We start from the raw sequence: 18,706 nt of genomic DNA on the forward strand, positions 1-18,706 counted from the left end.
AATTCAGTCTCGTTTATTTAAAGAAAAAAAAAAGTTATCCTAGAGTCTGTTATCACCCAAAAACCCTTTTCCTGAAGTGATCGAAAATCTCAAAAAAAATACCAAAACATGAAAAGACGCACATTTCATGATGTTACATCTTGCTCCAAAGAAAACTAGACCTGCTTGCACATAATTGTGTTCATACCACTACTTGCTAATTTAGTGTATATTATCTTGGGCCTGGTAGTAGACTAGGTTATGTATTATTTGATTATCTCATCCTAATCTTACTTCGTCTCGCTTTGAATCAGAGAAATTCAACATAGGACCAATAATACTGAACATGTCCTTTAACATGTATTTTAACCTTGTGAACAACACCTTTAAACAATACTGTGTCCACTTGAGGACTTAGGTCTGAATGATGAAAATTTGACCAGGAGGGCTAATTCAGTCTCTAGAGACAGTTTGCAGTCTGTGCAAATTAATCATGTGCAAATCACATAGACTGAGGAATATGTTGGCATAAATCCTGATACTGAATGTTTGCAACATCACACTTTTAAGTAAGTAAGTTACTCTTTACACCTACGTATAATAAACCACCTTTTAAGGATTATACATAAAAGCAGAAAACCATCATACTAGTTAGTAGACTTGTGTAGCTGATAATTTCCACACAGATTATTGACAATCACCTGAGAAGATAGGCCCTAAAACATTAACTTGGGCAATGACATAAGGGTCCAAACTGTGCTTCGGGGGGCATCCTTACTGATTTCAGTGTATGGCAAGGATTCTCCAAAAGGCACATCTCCCTCACAGTTGTACAGACACCATTTCAGAACTATCCTTTCATATCTTGCTTCATAACACTGAAGAAAAAGTCATACAATGAAAGCCAGGAAGAAGCATGAGAGTTCAACAGAGAGGGCGGTCATGTCATGCAACAGAATCAAGGATATGCTAATTTCCCCTTATGTGGCTGTCAACATCTTATGCCATATTTACCAGGATATGTACATCACACAGCAGCCATTTTTGAACTCTTACCAGTAGGTTATATTTGGAAAAACAGATGTTATTGCGCTGCACGATAAACCATCTTAGCTTGTTTGGATACAATTTTCTCCATTACTTCTATGATTGTCTCATATACTGTATCTGCTACATTAGGTGGCTCTGTGCCAGTTGTTCACAGATTATCTCTGTCAGTCACTGGTAGTTCAGTTAAATAATAAGTTGATGAAGGCTCTGTGTTTCAAAAATGAATGCAGGCCCATCATTCAGACTCTCCTGTGCCCTCTGCTGGACTTTCAGCGTTTTCATCAGCTGGCGTGCCCTCTTCTGTGGCCTCAGGCTCCTCTGCTGCTGCTTCCGAATGGGCATCTCCATCTGCCTCACCACTGGCCGTCACCTGCTCTGAGTGGCCATGGCAGGAATGGCAGGACTCGCTCGCATTCTCCTCCTCCTTGTCTTCATCCGTGGCAGAGGCGGCTGCCAGGTGTTGCATGCCTACCGGGGCCTCCTCAGCCTCTGCCGTGTTCTCTTCGGCCTCGGCAGGCGCCTCCTGTACCTGCTCTGCCGCCTCCTCCTCTGGGCTGCTAGGGTCTGCTTCAGCCTCCTCGGCAGCAGGTGCCTCCTCCTCCATCTGCTCCTCAGCTTTGTCCTCTTCTTCAGCCTCGACGGGTCCATCCTTGGCCTCAGCGGCCTCCTCCTCCCTGTGTGCGGCTTCCTCCTCCAGGATATGAACGGCATCCACCATCCGCACGTCTCCTACAGAGGCCGCCGCGATCTCCGCTGTAGAGCCAGCCATGAGTTTCACGGCACTCAGAAGGTCAGACATTTCGAGCCCTGCAAGGACATTGGTTCAACCAAGTGTCAATCATGCTCCTCCCCCCATCAATAACTAACAAATACTACCATACTATAGCAGACTTTTACTATACTGTAATGTTTTGTAAAATTGTATTTCTCCCCAGAAATAAATGTACTATTTGTACCCATAACCTTGTACTGAAGAATATTCTGATTTGCTTTGCTGATCAATATACAGCAGAAGCACCGTACTGTGAGAATGAAGACTGCAACTTAAAAAGTGTATTTTTGTAATATAATCTTTCAATAGGTGACAGTGTAGTATTTATTGTTTAACACTAGCACGGTCGCAGAGCTTCAATTTTTACCAGTCCTGAAATCACGGCATCATGTACACTGATATCAATTTCCCAAAATACCCCTGAAGACCCAGATTCACCAAGACATATGTGAACTTACATACATTTAGCAGAAGGAAACTTTAAAAATAGCTCAGTTTGGGTAATTTCACTAAAGCTTGTATAAAAAGGACATATGTTTTATATTTGTTTTGTGGATCTAGGTAGATTTTGATGTTCCAAAACATGGTTGATTCTTGGTTAAATAGTTAACAAAACTGTGGAATTACCACCTAAGGGAGGTGACTATCACTTCATATTTAAATTGGAAAATAAATTACTTTATTTTACTTGAACTCACCTTCCACTCACTCAACCTACCTAGACACACCTAGTCAACCCATCGCCCCTCAAATGCTCATCCTGCTATCAAATCACTGAGGAATTTCTACCACGCCTCTCATTGGTCAACCTACACGATACAGACATCTGCTTAAGCATCTGCTTAAAGAAGCAGGAAAGACTCCCTCAAGTTGTAAACTGGATCTATAGGCAGTTCACTTGTGTGCAGTTCAGGGTAAAATACAGTTACACTGTGCAAAGGATTAAATCCCACCCAATATACCCAATAGCTTCCTAGAAGAACTCTGGGGATTGAGATCAGCCATTATACAACTTCAATAGATCTATATGATTCCCTAGGAATAGATGGCAAACAACCCCATATGGGAGGCACCATCAGTATCAACAAAACTGTCGTTATAAATATTAAAATGTTCCCAATACATGCCTAACATTTTGTTTACGGTTTTATATTAAACTACTAAAAGTATATGAGGAAGACTGAATATTTGTCGTCTAAAACTGTATTAAATTTTAGGATCACGTTTAAAGTAGGGCTGTCAATCAAAAAATTAATCGAATTAATTACATACTCTGTGATTAATTAATCTAAATCACATAGATCATTTTTGCTGTGAAAGTATATTAAATATTTAAATTCAAATGAATCATTAAATAATCAGCATTAGTGACATTAAAGTTAAAAAAAATCTTCTATTATTATTTTCGCCGTTCAAATAATGGCCATAATAATCTATAATATGACCTAATATGCTGAGGAAATCAATTCAAAAGTGCTTCGGGAAGACATTTTTTTCACATACAAGGCATTTCAGGCCAGATATAACCTAGGGGACACAATGAAAATAAATTAACACTCCCCTGAATAGCAACACTATTTCTTTGCATTGATGTCCGACTTTAGAGTTGACAAACTCTGGTGACATTGCAGAGCACTTTATATCAACATCAGGCTGTTTTTTTAAAAGTAAATGTTCCAATCAATGATCTAGGCAGCACATTTTCTTCTCTCTCCTTCATTTTACAGTCTAATGGTTACTGACTAGAATGGCTTGGGGTCAAAGGTCATACAGAATAGATTAATCTGCGTTATTAAAAAAAAATAAGTTATTTTTTTTTCTCAAATTAATTAATCAGTTATTTTGACAGCCCTAGTTTAAAGCTACACAGTTGATACATGACTAGGAAAACAGTGTATCCCTAAATCACATCTCATATGGAGTACATTTATCTTTGTAGCTCAAATCTACTGAGGATGTGGCAAAGCAGAGCAGTGGATTAAAGCTGCAGGTAAATCTACTAACACACCACAGCATTACATCCTACTAAGGACCTAGGAGGTGAGGGAAGGAGTGGGTAAAAAGTGTACACTTTTAAAATGTGGAAATCCATTAAATTTGTTTTTAAAAAAAGTCAATATTACTGAATGTAGAAAGACTAAAACAAAAATGATAGTCAAAAAACAATTTGACATTAACAACTTTATTGAACAATCAATGGAATTTCCCTTATCACTCAAAGATTTAACATTGGCCTTTCAAACAGGCCATCATAATCTAGAGTTAGTCGGCCGAGGTGAGGACCAAAGACGGCACAGTACAAAAATCTCCTATGCTGAGCAATGTGAAGTGGCGTGTGGTTGGACATCTCATCAGACTTCACATTTACAAAGAAAGACATTGCTGACACCAACAGTTCCACACCCGCCAAGAAAAATATGGCTCCAGCCCTCAAGGTTGTAGTGGAGGACACATGGGACACCGGTTCAAAAACTGAAAACGAAAAAAAAAGGTTGTCCTTTGGAAACAAAGGCCTGACAAGGTTTGTTTAGCCCACTTTAGGCAGGCGCGGTGCCGTTTGACTGGTAGTGGACACCTGGGAGTGGGAAGTAAGGAGCGGCCATTTTGGCTCCTTAGAGCGACCATTTTGGCTCCTGAGAGGTAAGGCTAGCGGAAAGTTGATTTTACAAAAGAAAGTTCACTACTATCAGTCTGGTGTACAGTAATATTGGCTTGTGTGTCCAGATGTGAAGAAAGGACTTGAGGTATTGTGGAAATTAGCACTCTACAAGGAAACAGGAGAGGAGACAGGAGGGAGCAGGGAAGCCAGAACAGGGAAAACAGCATTTGGTCACATTTTTACAGTAAGATGCAGCAGAGGATTGTGCAGCCACACAATCAATTCTTCACATTCATCATCTGATATCAAGTACTTGTCTAGGATGTTTACACACCCAAACTTTACTTCAGATGCATGTTCAGGGCAGAGAATCCTGTGAAAGTGGAAGTGCATAGATATAGACTAGCATTTAGGCTGTACCACATCCCAATCCTAATAAGCCCGTTTGGATTCTCCAAAGAAGCCATTAGTTATTCATTATATTCATTCTGACACAGTCAGAAATTAGTCTTCAGTGGAGAAACAAAACTGCCTAGATATTGTTTAACTGTGTACTGTTCTGATAAAAACATCCCTTTCTCCCTAAAACTCCTCTTCGCCTCTCCCACCCAAAGATAAATACCGGTGTATAGAAAGAATATTTTGAGACAAGAGCGAGCATCCCAATTTCTCTTGTATGGGAAATATAAAGGAAACGAGGTGCCCTGAAATTGCCATTCAAATGTGAAATTCAAATGAAGCAAAAGTCCACAACTGCAGCTTATTGTAAAATGTAGAGGGGGCTGGGGGCGGTGTAGGGAGTGGGGAAAGGACCATGGCTCTAACCACCCTCCCTGTCGGAGTGCAGACCAGCTCAGGCAGCGACAGCCTCTGCTGCGGGGGCCTCGGCCACTGGCGCCTCACCAGAGCTCTCTGTGGGGGCTTCTTCTGCAGGCTCTGCGGCAGCCTCTGGAGCCGCTTCTACCGGAGCCTCGGCGGCGACCTCGGCCACTGCCTCCACGACTGCTTCCACTGTGGCCTCGGCAGAGACCTCGGCCACTGCCTCCACGACTGCTTCCGCTGCGGCCTCGGCTGCTGGTGCCTCCTCAGGTGCAGCTTCAGCCACGGCCACCTCTTCTGCTGCCGCGGGAGCCTCGGCGGCTGGGGCATCCTCGGCAGGTGCCGCTTCAGCGGCAGGCTCCGGTGCCACTTCTGCCTCAGCCGCAGGCGCTTCTTCGGGTGCGGCTTCAGCGGCAGGCTCTGTGGCTGCCGGCTCCTCCGCCGCGGGTTCGGCAGCGGCTGGTGCCTCTTCCATAGGTGCACTTTCTTCTGGAGCAGCAGGGGCTGCTACCTCCTCTACGACTGGAGCGGCTGCTTCTACTGGGGCTGCCTCTTCAGCAGCGGCTACCACTCCTACATGGGGCGAGACAAGAGGGGTAAAGGACAGTGATAGAGAAGATTAAAAGTGTTAACGGTTCTAAAGAAACTGAACAGAGCAAAGAAAAAGAAGAGGATGACTGACAGCAGAAATTGAAAGGTACGAGTGGTGGCGGCTTGCTAAAGCTCATCCTTACGCCGCACAGCTTGGATAGATTAGTTCTGACATGGCAGGAGATGACTGCCAGCCACATGCCATCTTTAAACAACAGTTATTGGACTTCAGGCACACAGTTGAAAGTGCTTATAAATGAATTACAACATTCACAATGAATTTGGCATATAGAAAGAAAAGAAACCCCTTCAAGTACACCATTTCAGTCAGTCAAGATATAAATATTGGCAGTATTCCAATTACCATCAGCCAAGGCTGCTTGTTGTAAACCTGGATTATCCCAATCCCAAAATGGCAGACGATAAAGACAACACAGAGTGCAAACATAGCCACATGCAAGTTCACGTGGGGGAAAAGGACAGGTCTCGGATTGCTCTCGGAAGGGAGATGCATGCCGAGAAGAAAGATACAGGTTACTAGTTCTGGGAAAGCTGTGCCTACAGAGCTATTGCTCAATATAGCTCACAAGTCTGATTTAGACAAATAAAGCCTGAGGGAAATATGTGCTTTGAACGATCTACAAAGTCTTGAGCCAAAGTGGCTGAATGCTTTGCTAACAGGTCGAAATTAAAGTCTTAACCTCTTCAAAATGAAGAAATTTCCCCTTATTTATCGCAAATTAGTTTCAATTTAGTTAGTTTAGGAGATTTATTCTTTACAGGTATATAACAAAATTGTACTATGGAACCAACCAGTGACAAAAGTTAAGTTGGTTCAGCAAGATAAAACTGTAGACAGGGAACACTTAATCAGAAAGTTCCAAAGTCAACGGTTTGAAGAGAATGAACTGCACCCCCAACCCCCCCCCCCCCCCCCCCCACACACACCCCACCACATCCCACATTCTGTCTGCAAAAACATGCTTGCATCAGGTTAAACTATTTGTGGGTTAACAGTAATAGGAAAGCACTAGCTGTTAGTGATAAACCACACATATTCTCAGCACAGCAAGTGAGTTTGTAATTATTCATACAATATTTGTAACCAGTTAGGAAACAAGTCATGCCAGATGTAAACAGCATTACAGTTTAGAAGCTTAATGCTAACAATTAATTAGGAGACAGAAATAGGAGAAGACAGACATGCTGACATAAGCTTAAGATACTCACCAACTTCCTCAGCTGAGAAAAGAGATACAAAAACATGGTCATGTTAAAAAATATTTATATCCAGTCTTTATCAAACAACCACAAACATGTAGACAACACAGTCTTAAACACGGATGCGTTTGATCACGTTCAGTGTGACTAAACCGGTATCTCTGCTTGTTGGCTCTTTAGAATCGGACTGAAAGCTCTACAGCAGTCCATTGGTAAAGCATAGGCAAGCCTCCCGGTCACCCAAACCCTGGGCATTCCGCCATGGGTTTAGGGAGCCCTTGTCAGATCAGTTAGCCAAAGATCAAAATTACTCCTGACAGGCCAGATTAATCGCATTCACTCTGATTATTCCACCTTGGTAGCTTCCTAAGGGCAAAGCCAAAACACCCACAATCACTAGCTCCCTTTGCCCAATTTCAACAACAGAACTGCCTGCGCATAGAGTGCATGCTCTTTATGTTCGTGGGGACTCAACAGATTCCACTGAACATGCAATAAGCCTACAACTGTGACCTCAGGGCAGCTCTAGTCATCACCTCCTTAATTAGGAACAATGTGTAAGTAATGACCTTTAATAACTGAGGCAAGGCCTACAAGGCACTGCAGGGGACTTACTCTTTGGCCTGGCTTCAATCTCTGCGATTCTGTCAGAGTATCTTGCACTGTCTGAGTTTACCGTCTTGTAAGCCTAGGAAGAGAATGCACACAAACAAACATGAAACAGAAAGGTATATTTATTGCAACTGTTCCTGACTGAAAGTGTCAGGCAAACAGGCAATGTTACACTTACATAAATAATAGCAGCTGTAAGAGAGCCTCCCCCCACGACGACCAAAGCTTTGTTCATGCCCGAGCCTCCCGAAGCTGCAGACATTGTCCGTGCAGGGACTGCTGTAAGGTAAAAAACATGGAGCACCATCACGATTAATACTTTACATATCAATAAGAACTTTACACATCAATTCAATGAATGCCTGAAGGGGAAAATAACAGGTAAGCAGAGTAATGTAAATAAAAGTTTAAAACTTTGAGCTTTTGGGTTCAAATACAAGTTTGTCAAGAATGTTGGAAAATCCAATGTAAGGTGTGATTCAGGTGTAGTTGCATCTTAGGTCACCATGGGTCTGAAAGGCTGATATGTTGATTATAAAAAGGGCAGTCCTTGCCATGACGGCATGAAAAGTGCATGAAATGACAGTCAGAACACCAGATTAGTAGACAGAGAGCCCATATTGGGCAACAGCGTTGTCAGGCACTGGAAGTCTGGTTGATAAGCTTTCCGTTTATAGGATTTAAGTGTCTCTTTTAGACACCCAAAAATAAGAGACAGACTGGTGCCTTCTCATGCCATAATCTCCGGTTTTCTCTGCTTCTCACTGGTGCCCTTTGCCCTTCATACAGCATCCAAGGCAGAGTGCTTTTAGAGCATGTTAAATAATGGCACTCATTTCACAGGTCAAGAGGAAGGTCACAGCCGGACATTTTGAACAGTGCAAACATGTATGACTTTGACATGACACCTTCACATGACAGGAGGTGCAGCGTTGGCTACTGCATTGACTGCATGGCAAAAAGAACACAATGTTCAACAGTGTTGCTCCACTCCAGTTACCCCTCCCTCTGGCCTATGTGCAGGCTCCCTCTCCTACCCTCCTCCCACAACCCAGTTACACAGGTTCACATTTCATCCTGTTGCCATGCTAAGAACATGCATGTCCTTTCTTTTGCAACCTACAGGCCAGAGCATAAAAGCATGCTCCAACCTAAACTTATCCTAAGTATATTTATACAGGAAGAGCATCAGACACAAAAAGCCTTTTAAAAAGGAGTATGCATGAACATTTGAATTTAATATTGTATACAAGTGGGAAATCTAATTGGGCTTGATTTGGGCCCATGAAAACATTATAACTATTGTACCAAACAAAGACACCACAGTGAGGGCACAGGTAGACTATCTTTGTCATGTTTGTAATCTGAATTAGGCATCTTCAGCACAGGTCAGAGAAGTCAGGGTGAACATGCATGTGCTTAACGTCAGCCACTTAAAAGTCCGCCCGTCTACCTTGCATGACTAGGGAGAGCCATGGCGGAGTGAACACATGGTAATGACCACAGATAGCATGCAAAAGCGCACAGCCTACGTGAGCGTGTCCTGCTCAGCTCATCTTATGCAATACCTGCAGGGCATCCCATTCTGACAGCAAAACAGAGGATGACCCGTTCACTTAGAATTAAGGAAAGCTAGTCTCTAAAACCTAAGGCTGTGTATAATAACCACTGTTTGTAATTACACGATCATTTTACCAACATGTCTGATGGTGATAATGCCGAGTCAGCCATTTTGTAGTGAGACATCTCCAAGTGGTGTCTGTGCGACCAGTTAGGCATGGCCTTTTAAGATAAAAAGAAGAGAACCACTACCAGTTTCATGACGGGAAATGTAGATTTCCCCCTGTTCAGTCAACCCTATCTTTTTCAAACACAGGAAATTGATCCCAAACAAGGACGAAGCTCGGGGGGACAAATTAAGAGGGAGCATGGGCCAGCTGTTTGTATTGGAAATTTTGGTTTCTAAAAACAAACTGAAATCCCGATTAAAATCCACAGGCATTATGTAAGTCACGTAGGCAAGGGTTTTGACCGCTGGAGAGCATCCTCTGGGCCTACCGATTGCAATTATCTATACACCGTTGTCGGATGAATGTTGGAATAGGAACTACACTTAATGACATGGAACACCATGTCCATTTTCTTTCTGAGTGAAAGACACCAACAAAGAGGGAGAAATAACCATTTTTCTGCGTGACTGAAGACGACACGTTCTCCAACACGTGCGGGATTTGCCTTGTGTTACACTTTATAAAAACACTCTGTCGAAGTGTCTTATTTTATATGTGCGCAACGTTCTGTCGATGTGTAAGGCATTCGGGACTTTTTCCGACGCATTTGTATTATGTGAATACCCCCTCGTTTTATAACACCGAGTGAAGAACTCAATGTTCTGGGAGTTGAGGAGCAAGCGGACACACCCCCAAGTTCAGTACACAATGGCAGACTGCTTCACAACTAGCCTATATAGCTTGTCGGGGAGTTTTATTCCAAATTATTTTAACATTAAATGGTTTAAATGTTGGTCTACTATTTAACTGTGGCCTAGCCTATGACAGAAGGGATTTAACGACGGGATGGATGCGTTACATAATTCCACTAGAAACAGAGCAAGCCAAAACCAAATTAATTCTGCACAATGTCAGTACGTTACACTGATTATTCAAAGCGAGCAGAACCTACATTTAAAATAATTAAAAAGCGCATCATGGCAAATCCCCAAAAACTAGCCTAGCCCATCTAGGCGACCTGTGTGACACGAGTCAAACGAAAACAATCTCAATTTCACTATGACTTAAATCAATGCACCAGGATCTGGGCGACTAAAAAATGTGCGCATCTTACCATTTCTGGATAGTGGTGGGATAGTCTTTCGCGCAAGGGGCCCGAGTCTCTGCCACGCTGCTCTGCAGAACAACATTGTTGCTCAGTCCGGTTGCCTATCTGTGCGCTCGGTGCTTGAGAGGGGAGGCTCAATGAATGACTGCTAAAAGGATAACTGGCGTCTCCCTTGACTGCGAATTCTCTCTGCTGCCTCGCCTCCCTCTTTTTAAGCGTCACAAGCAACACAGGGGAAAGGTCACGATAACACGTGGTCTAAACCAAAGAAGGCAACATAGGCCTACAGAAAAGCTACAAAAATGCAATTAGGTTTCAACTTGCTCGCCTGCGTGTATTTGATTACGGTTGTTTCAGTTTTGAACATGCATAGTGTCTGCTGATCGTGAACAGCACATTTTGCGTTCGCATCTGCAGGCTAGATAGATAGATAGATACTTTATTGATCCCCAGGGGAAATTCAAGAGAAAAGAGTTCATTTTCATAGACCTGTGCCAGGTTGTTTGTAAGATAAATCAGAATATTTGGTTATGATATTCAGTAAATTTTGTGAGCTTTACAACAATGCTATGTTTACTCAAATAGAAAGATACCCCCGTGACGTTTAAATGGATTAGGCCATCAAGACTGGGAAGGTCGTCTAAAGTGGATGGACGTTAATTACATAAGTCGTACCATAGGGCCTCCGTGATTGAAGCCTGCCTCATGAAGGGGATTGGAAGAGACTTTACCTGCCACTGCAGTGTATTCAGTTAGAAATGTGCAGAATATTTTAATCCAACTCACAGACCAGACAGTGAATGTGAATGATAAGGCTGTCTGTGAATCATGTTTTAGAGGCGGCTGGGAATGGGACGCAAGATGTAACAAAATCTCACATAAAATTATATGCAGATAAACCCTCGCTCAGTTTTCAGCTCATAACATACACACACTGCCAATTGACTGCTGAAGTTTCTTAGCCTCCTATGGTCAACGCCAAATTATTTGACATTTTTAAAGGTAACCTATTCTTATAAAAGTTGTAAACCTAGTGATAATTCGATGACTGGCTGAAAGGAACGGCCAGACAATAAAATATTGTTTAGATTTCGAGCGTATCTGGATGGAAATAGATCCTGTTTTATTGCATTAGCGCCATCATGTGTTTCGTTTTGTATTCGGTCTGGTTGATAAGGTAGGACAGAGCCGGATTTTCAAACAAATATTTGTATGAACTAGATGTGACCGCCGCCCAGTCCAGCACATGTTTTCCACAAAAATAAGTCACGCTGAAAGGCATATATGATTCTGTCTCACTGAATTGCATTATGCACACTCAATTCTCACTGGTATCTGCTAGACAACAAGTACCAAAACATGATTAGTTCATAGATTTTACATGTAATATACATTTTATACAACCCCACCCCCATCTTGCCTGTTCATAATTCTAAGGAAATTCTTGAATATTCCTGAATTTCCCCTCGGGGATCAATAAAGTATCTATCTATCTATCTGAATTGTGTGCATGTGTGCGTGTACATGTTTATGTTTATGTGTGTGTGGGTGTGTGGGTGGGTGTGTGTGCGTGCATGTGCATGTGCTTGTGTGTTTGCCTGTTTATGTGCCTGTGTGTGTGCATGTGCATGCATGCGTATATATGTCTACTGTGTGAGTATGTGTCATACGTAGGATTACTGTGAATGTATGTGTGTGCGTGTGTATCTGTTTATGCACATGTGTGCATATGGAATGGGTTTACATGACCCCTGGAGGCAAACATACGCAAAAAATTGGTCATCCTAGGCCCTACGGTTCTCAAGATATTCACAGAAAACTGTGTCTGCCCTACCCTCCTTTCAGGGGGGTCCAGTCCAGCGGGGGGGGGGGGGCTACAGATCAAAACGAAAAAAGGAGGTTCCATGCTATCCATGTGGGGTTACATGCCCACCAAGTTTCGTGTACCCCGGTCTTACAGTGTCCCGTACAGTAAAAAAATAAAAAAAAATAATTCTCTTCGCTGCGCGGCGGTCATAATGAGAGGGGTGGCCTGCATTATCATTTAGCCTTGGGTGAGTTTTCAATTCGAAATTAATATGGCAGTAGATGCCTCCTTCTGGTGTGTTGTAGACCTATCATATTGTCAAATGTGATAAGTGATAGTTTGTGATATAGTTTTAGTGATATTTAGTTACTTCATGGTTTGTAACCTAATGTAAAAAAATGCAGTGAACATATTAGTAGAGGTCCTGGGTAAGATTTGTATGCACTTCATGAGAATATCTCAACTGTTATAGACTAATATGACCCCATTGAACAACGTGGGATGTGTGCCAAAATCTCTACCAGGACGAATGTCCTGAAAATGACCACAGGGTGACATTATCACACTACAGGTGAATGGGACTTTTTTTTCCCCTTTATAGATATCCTCATACATTTCTACCAGTTTCATCTTCATATTAAGATAAATACTTTTTGTATTACACTTTGCCTGAAAAAATAAAACAAAACATGCAAATGAGGCAATATATCGTTAAATCTTTACACTTACTCCCCTATTTTGAGTTTTCTCGAAATTGCACACCGCCTACTAACAATGGCCCTGTTTCCACATACTTTGACTCATATTCAAGTGCTTGACCTCTTTTGAAAGCAGAGTCCTTGTAGATTATTTTGGTACCAATAAATTGACTGTGTGATGAACTGAGAGTGCCTAAAGGTAGAATCGGTTTTGTACATCTCTGGAAATGACCACATTCTGCTCTCTTGGTCATTTATTTTGTCTTGGAAACACAACTGAGGCCCACTACCAGGGCTTGTGAATCTGTATCTCAAAGTATATCAATATAGAATGAAATATGAGTACTTTAGACCATTATTTGCCAAGTGAAGGGTTCAGATGCAAAAGCCTCTAAATGCCACCTATGTCAAAAATGAGATAAAGATGGTGAGGGGATGCTCTCCACACATAGTATACGCTAATCAAATAATTTAACTTCTAAACACACTAAATACCACTCTCTTCCTGGTCTGAAATATCGATTTATAGGTAAAAACCTATAGGAGCCTGAATTTAAATGCTCATTTAAAAGAAAAGTGGTCAGACGGATTTAGAGGGTTTTGCATCTGAACTCTTCGTATGCTCATGTGTTTTCTAAAATGCGAAACTCCCCATATAGGACTTTTGGTTACCCAAAATGCATACTGACAATAAAAGGCTTACTGTGTGGCAACCTCTTGTAGAAGCATAATCCTGGTCTCAAATTAAAGGTAACACTTTATGGTCTCAAATTAAAGGTAACACTTATGCACAACTAATATTGGATAAAACAACCCGAATGTTCAATTTCTAGGGATTCCTGTGAATATTTCAATACCCAATATGCTGGTGACACAGATGTTTTTGTGTGCCTATATACCACATAACAATTGCTGTGGCTCATCCGCAACTCAGGAGTGAAAAGATCAATATTACCACTTCATGATATCTGCGTAGTGCTGGGAGACAAGCTCACACAGTGTCTCCCAGCACTACATGCGCTGACTGGGTGCGATACATACAACCAGCAAAATATCAACCAAACTTGCAGCTCTGAACACTGTCCACAAACCAGACAACTCTTCACTGATTCTCAATTTCAGCTGTCCACAGCTAACAGAGAGTGCAATTCAAATGGCGGAAACATTCTTGGTCAAATGTCTCAAACCATCAACATACATGGAGACATTTGACGACCTGCGCATTGCTGCGTTCTTTAGAGTCCCTTAAGAGGGACTTTGAGAGGGCTGCTTGCACATCAACTAATGCAAGAAAACACAACTATATGTGAAAGTTTTACCTTGCAACACATGGAATAAACCTGTCTCTATTTTTCACTTTAAGGTAACATTCCAATGATAATAGCAAGGTTTGATATAAAATGTCTGTATATTAATCAAATGCTTTTTTATTTTCTTTTTAAAAAAGTCCCTTGTTTGTATACAATTTTATTTATAATTTTCCATTCAATACACCCCCCCCCCCCCCCCCCCCCGACACACACACACAACATCCACACTGAACAACTAGCACAATCAAAAATATCAAATCAAAATTCTTGCACTTACTACATGGTCATTGTAAACATTTTGATCCCCTCAGAAAATGTGTAGCTTCAAGAGGTGTATGCATATTTAATGAGATATTGCCTAATTTGCAGATTTTATTTTATGCATATTTTATTTTATTTTTAAGACAAAGTGTAATACAAAAAGTATTTATCTTAATATAAAGACTAAACTGGTAGAAATATATGAGGATACCTATAAAGTGAAAAAAGTCCCATTCACCTGTAGTGTGATAATAGCGTCACTATTGTGGTCATTTTCAGAACTTTCGTCCAGGGTAGAGATTATGGCACACATCCAACGTTGTTCAATGGGGTCATATTAGTCTATAACAGTTGAGATATTCTCCGCTAAATGAAGTGCATACAAATCTTACCCAGGACCTAGACTATATGGAAAACTCAGTAGTGTCTACTCTTACACAGAGGTGTTGAATGTATCAAGTCCTTGGTGTAGTTGGTGATGTTGAGGGCTGCTCTGTCTTTTGGGTCTTCAACCATTTTTTTTTGGGCTGAAACATTTTTCAATGGTCTGGGCTGTTGTTTGAATGCGGGATACACTCAAAAGGCCAACTGTTTTACTTTTGATCATTTGCTATAGGAAAAAAAACACCCATGCACTAAATGTTGTGAAATGAGTTCCTTTCCACAAAAGTCTTTAAAGATGTACTCAAAGTCATTATCTTTCATCTATGATATAGTTGAGATGTTTTATCCCAGAGAAAAAAAGGGGATCTTAATGAGACTTAAGGTAAGACTTTGGTGATGTCATCAACAGGGTGCATTGATAGTTGTGAATAGCAATAGGAAATAGGCTGGCTGTCTGCCTGTCTGCCTGGACTAGATAGAAAAAAAATACATACCAAACACTAACACTAAGTTGTGCCCTTAAGACCTCTGCACTGACACAAGCCGCTCCATTTCCCATAGGCAGGATTAAAATGTTCCCAGGGCACTCGTGGGACTGGAAGCATTCTCTTTTCTGAGTTAATGTCCACTGGCATTTTGTGGAAATCATCCCATTAAACACAAACGTTGAAATCCTGGTATGTGTACACTATGCAGTCACCGCTCACAAGATTCCAAACTGCTGAACTCTAACAGAATTTTTTTTTTTTAAACTGTACTCCATGTATTTATGTACAAATGATCATGTTATGACAGAAAGCCAGGCCACGAACATCATGTTAAACACATGCTGCTATCCAATAAGGAGATAACACCCTTTAACATTTTCAGCAGCAGTGCTATTCTGAATTATGACCTTTGACAACCAAGACGAAAAACAAACAATTTCCCCAATTACCTGAGTGACGATTGTGTTCTCAACCTTTAATCTTGATTTCATTTGCAACCCTCTACAACACTAATCAACACATAGTGCACTCTGACTGGATGCAAAAATAAAAATGTTAGAGATGATTGGTTTCTTTATTGAATAGTACTATCAATTATATAAATATATACAAAAATACTGAAAACAGTGATATTCCAAAGGCACATCATTCCAACTGCTAATGGGAAAAAAACTACTCTAGATCACATTTAATCAGAATATTCATTTTCGTCTTTGGTTTGAAAACAGGCAGGGGACAAGTCTCGATGGATATGACACATATTCTCATCCACTTCCTCCCACAATCCAGAGACATATGGTCTACAAATGACACCACATCACTAACCTAGATGGAAGCCAGATTGTTGCTGTTGGTTTTTCTTGTGCAATCTGTTGTGCAATCTCCACATCATTACTATTGTCTCAAAGACTTGTACTGCTCTATATCGGCGAAGCAGACAGCAAAACCTAATCCACTCAGAAAGGACCTCTTAAACAAGAATATGTAGGGCCCTGTCTCTGTCATGTTCATTGCAGACAATGCCTCAGCTTAAACACCACTTTGAGGTCTGTATTGAGGCAACTGAGAGCAGACAGGCATGGACTCAATATGATTCATCATTTACACCTATCCAGTTCAGCACTATGCTTTAAAACATTTTTGGGGGAAACAGAAAATCATGACGAGCCTCTGTTCTTCCAGTTTATTTTTTTCGCTCTGTATGTAAAAGCTCCAAACACACATGTCCTAGTAGGTGAGGGTCCGTTTATTTCACTCTTAGCAGCTGCAGGCCCATTTCTCCTTCTCTGCATGCTTTTTGGATGGCAGCTTGAAACTCCCAAGTGCCTCAGTCTGGGGTGAGGGACAAGTCCGCTGCCTCCTCAGGCTGTGTGCCAGCGACACAAAGATGGCACTCACATGGTCGCCTTGGCCTTCGGGACCTTTGGCCGAGGTCTGGTAGAAGGGCATGCCGTTGGCCTCGGCGAACCTGCGCACCTGTTCGCTGGTCACGCCTCCCCAGACACTGCAGCCTTGCACCAGGTCGCACTTGTTGCCCACGAGGATGCGGGGCACCTGCTGGCCCAGCGCGTTCCGCCGGCACTCCTCCAGCCACAGGGGCAGGCTGCGGAAGCTGGCAGGGTTGGACACGTCGAAGACCAGCACGACGGCGTGCACACTGCGGTAGTACTGCTGGACCATGCTCTTTCGGAACCGTTCCTGGCCTGCCGTGTCCCAGAGCTGGACCTGTGTGTGAATGAGAGAGAGAGAGAGAGAAAAAAAAAAAGAGAGAGAGAGAGAGCACAAAGCAGAAGTTCATCAGTGGGAAAAGCATGTAGCCTATGCATGAGACCTGGCTGCACACTGACACAATTGTGCAACTTCCCATTACTGCACTGACTCATAGCTTGGAAGTAAGGAGAAAAATATGGGAAATGGTTGACTATCACAAATAATGAAAAAAACAACCCTAGATTGGATCAGTGATCACATTGTGTCTTAAATGCTGGAATTTGCTGAAAAATGTATGGATGGAGTAGTCATCGGGTAGCCCATTAGTGTTTTGTTCCCTGTTTAGGAAAGCTGTTAGACAACCCAAACACTGATACAACATCCACTGACTGCTCGCGTGATCCCAGCTGATCACAAGTGTTCCGTGGTATCCTCCTACATGCTACCGCGGGGTAACTTTAAACGGCATGACCAGTCAAGCATCGTGTATAAAGAGTCATTGTTTCCTTGGCCTGATTCCACAGCCAAAGCAGTTAATAAAACAAATATTATCATGTCTATGGCTTGGTGTGGAATTGTAAAACAGGCTGACATTTCTGATGCAATCTGGGAATCAAACGATGATCCAGACTTTAGCGCGCGTTTCCCGAAAACCGGTATGCTAATAAAGTAAATTTAAAGTTGTAGGAGTGTAGATTAACCTAATAACCAGGTAAAGTGATGTCAACAATTCTCCAGTTTCTCCTTTGCTCAATTCTGCCAAAATAGAGGAAATGTCATCTTCCGCTTTCTGACCATGCTTCCATAGCCCACAATAAGGGTTGATTGTTTCCAAATTAGTTTTAAAAGTGTTCAGGCTACTTTAATCGAAAACTAGCCTGATTTAGGGATTCAATTAGGCCATCTGTTTGATCACTGAGCAGCCTCGGCTTTTCAACATTCTCCAAGTAGACTTTATGGAAATATCGCTTATGCGCAATAGGACACATACGACCACTACAATTAATTTAGCCCACTTAAAAGTAATTGGGACTTACCTTTATTTTTTCTCCTTCAATATCAAGAATTCTCTCCCGAAAGTCGACACCAATGGTAGCCTCAGTTTTGTCCGGAAACTTCCCAGCACAAAATCGGTAAGCAAGGCAAGTCTTACCAACTCCTGAATCCCCAATTACAACAATTTTAAAAATTCTGTAACGCGTCGCTTGGGAACTTCCTGCAAGTGATGTGGAGAACTCAGTTGATGATTCCATCCTGAAGCTGTAATGTTTCACGATTAAGAGTGCCAGAGAGTCTGTAAGCAGTGGAGAATACCGCGCAGTCTGCGAGCCTCACTTTTTTTCTGGCAAATCACGGTGACCTTCCTCCACAAAGCTGATGTGTTATCTGTTCACCACTGGCAGTGCCCTGTGGATGGCATTGTGAGACGTATGCGAATGACACTTTTTTTTGTCTCTCACAGCATGTTCTCTATTTTGTCCAAGGGACACGCCCACGTTTCCTTAAATATGACTATATGAGCAATCAGAAGTGAAAATCAACAGAGGCACGCACATCCAACATGGGT

The 18,706-nt window shown here is 42.0% G+C and overlaps 2 protein-coding genes across 5 annotated transcripts; both read right to left on the reverse strand.

The window, feature by feature from the left end:
• Window positions 1–3,967: 3,967 nt before the first annotated feature.
• Window positions 3,968–10,689, reverse strand: LOC121720778 (fibrous sheath CABYR-binding protein-like). 4 transcript variants are annotated; one of them, XM_042107222.1, is made up of 6 exons: window positions 10,488–10,686; window positions 7,822–7,922; window positions 7,647–7,719; window positions 7,041–7,052; window positions 5,419–5,792; window positions 3,968–5,382 (listed from the first exon to the last, which is right to left on the reverse strand). In XM_042107222.1, the coding sequence occupies exons 1-6, from the start codon at window positions 10,561–10,563 to the stop codon at window positions 5,254–5,256; spliced, it is 765 nt and encodes a 254-aa protein (XP_041963156.1). In that variant the 5' UTR covers window positions 10,564–10,686; the 3' UTR covers window positions 3,968–5,253. The 4 variants fall into 4 exon arrangements, with proteins under 4 accessions (XP_041963156.1, XP_041963163.1, XP_041963140.1 ...); XM_042107229.1 differs by having other exon boundaries at window positions 3,968–5,642; window positions 5,685–5,792; window positions 10,488–10,685; XM_042107206.1 differs by having other exon boundaries at window positions 3,968–5,792; window positions 10,488–10,685.
• Window positions 10,690–15,984: 5,295 nt separating this feature from the next.
• Window positions 15,985–18,611, reverse strand: LOC121711735 (ras-related protein Rab-33B-like). The gene is made up of 2 exons (XM_042095568.1): window positions 18,177–18,611; window positions 15,985–17,154 (listed from the first exon to the last, which is right to left on the reverse strand). The coding sequence occupies exons 1-2, from the start codon at window positions 18,390–18,392 to the stop codon at window positions 16,687–16,689; spliced, it is 684 nt and encodes a 227-aa protein (XP_041951502.1). The 5' UTR covers window positions 18,393–18,611; the 3' UTR covers window positions 15,985–16,686.
• Window positions 18,612–18,706: the final 95 nt, after the last annotated feature.

This window comes from Alosa sapidissima, chromosome 1 (genome assembly GCF_018492685.1).
Source record: "Alosa sapidissima isolate fAloSap1 chromosome 1, fAloSap1.pri, whole genome shotgun sequence".
NCBI lineage: Eukaryota > Metazoa > Chordata > Actinopteri > Clupeiformes > Clupeidae > Alosa > Alosa sapidissima.

Coding starts and splice junctions, on each gene's coding strand:
- LOC121720778 (XM_042107206.1), bottom strand. CDS start 10,563: ATGTTGTTCTGCAGAGCAGCGTGGCAGAGACTCGGGCCCCTTGCGCGA. Junction 7,923..10,487: donor CCCACCACTATCCAGAAATG/GTAAGATGCGCA, acceptor TTTACCTTACAG/CAGTCCCTGCACGGACAATG. Junction 7,720..7,821: donor TTACAGCTGCTATTATTTAT/GTAAGTGTAACA, acceptor TTCTCTTCCTAG/GCTTACAAGACGGTAAACTC.
- LOC121711735 (XM_042095568.1), bottom strand. CDS start 18,392: ATGGAATCATCAACTGAGTTCTCCACATCACTTGCAGGAAGTTCCCAA. Junction 17,155..18,176: donor TTGAAGGAGAAAAAATAAAG/GTAAGTCCCAAT, acceptor ATTCACACACAG/GTCCAGCTCTGGGACACGGC.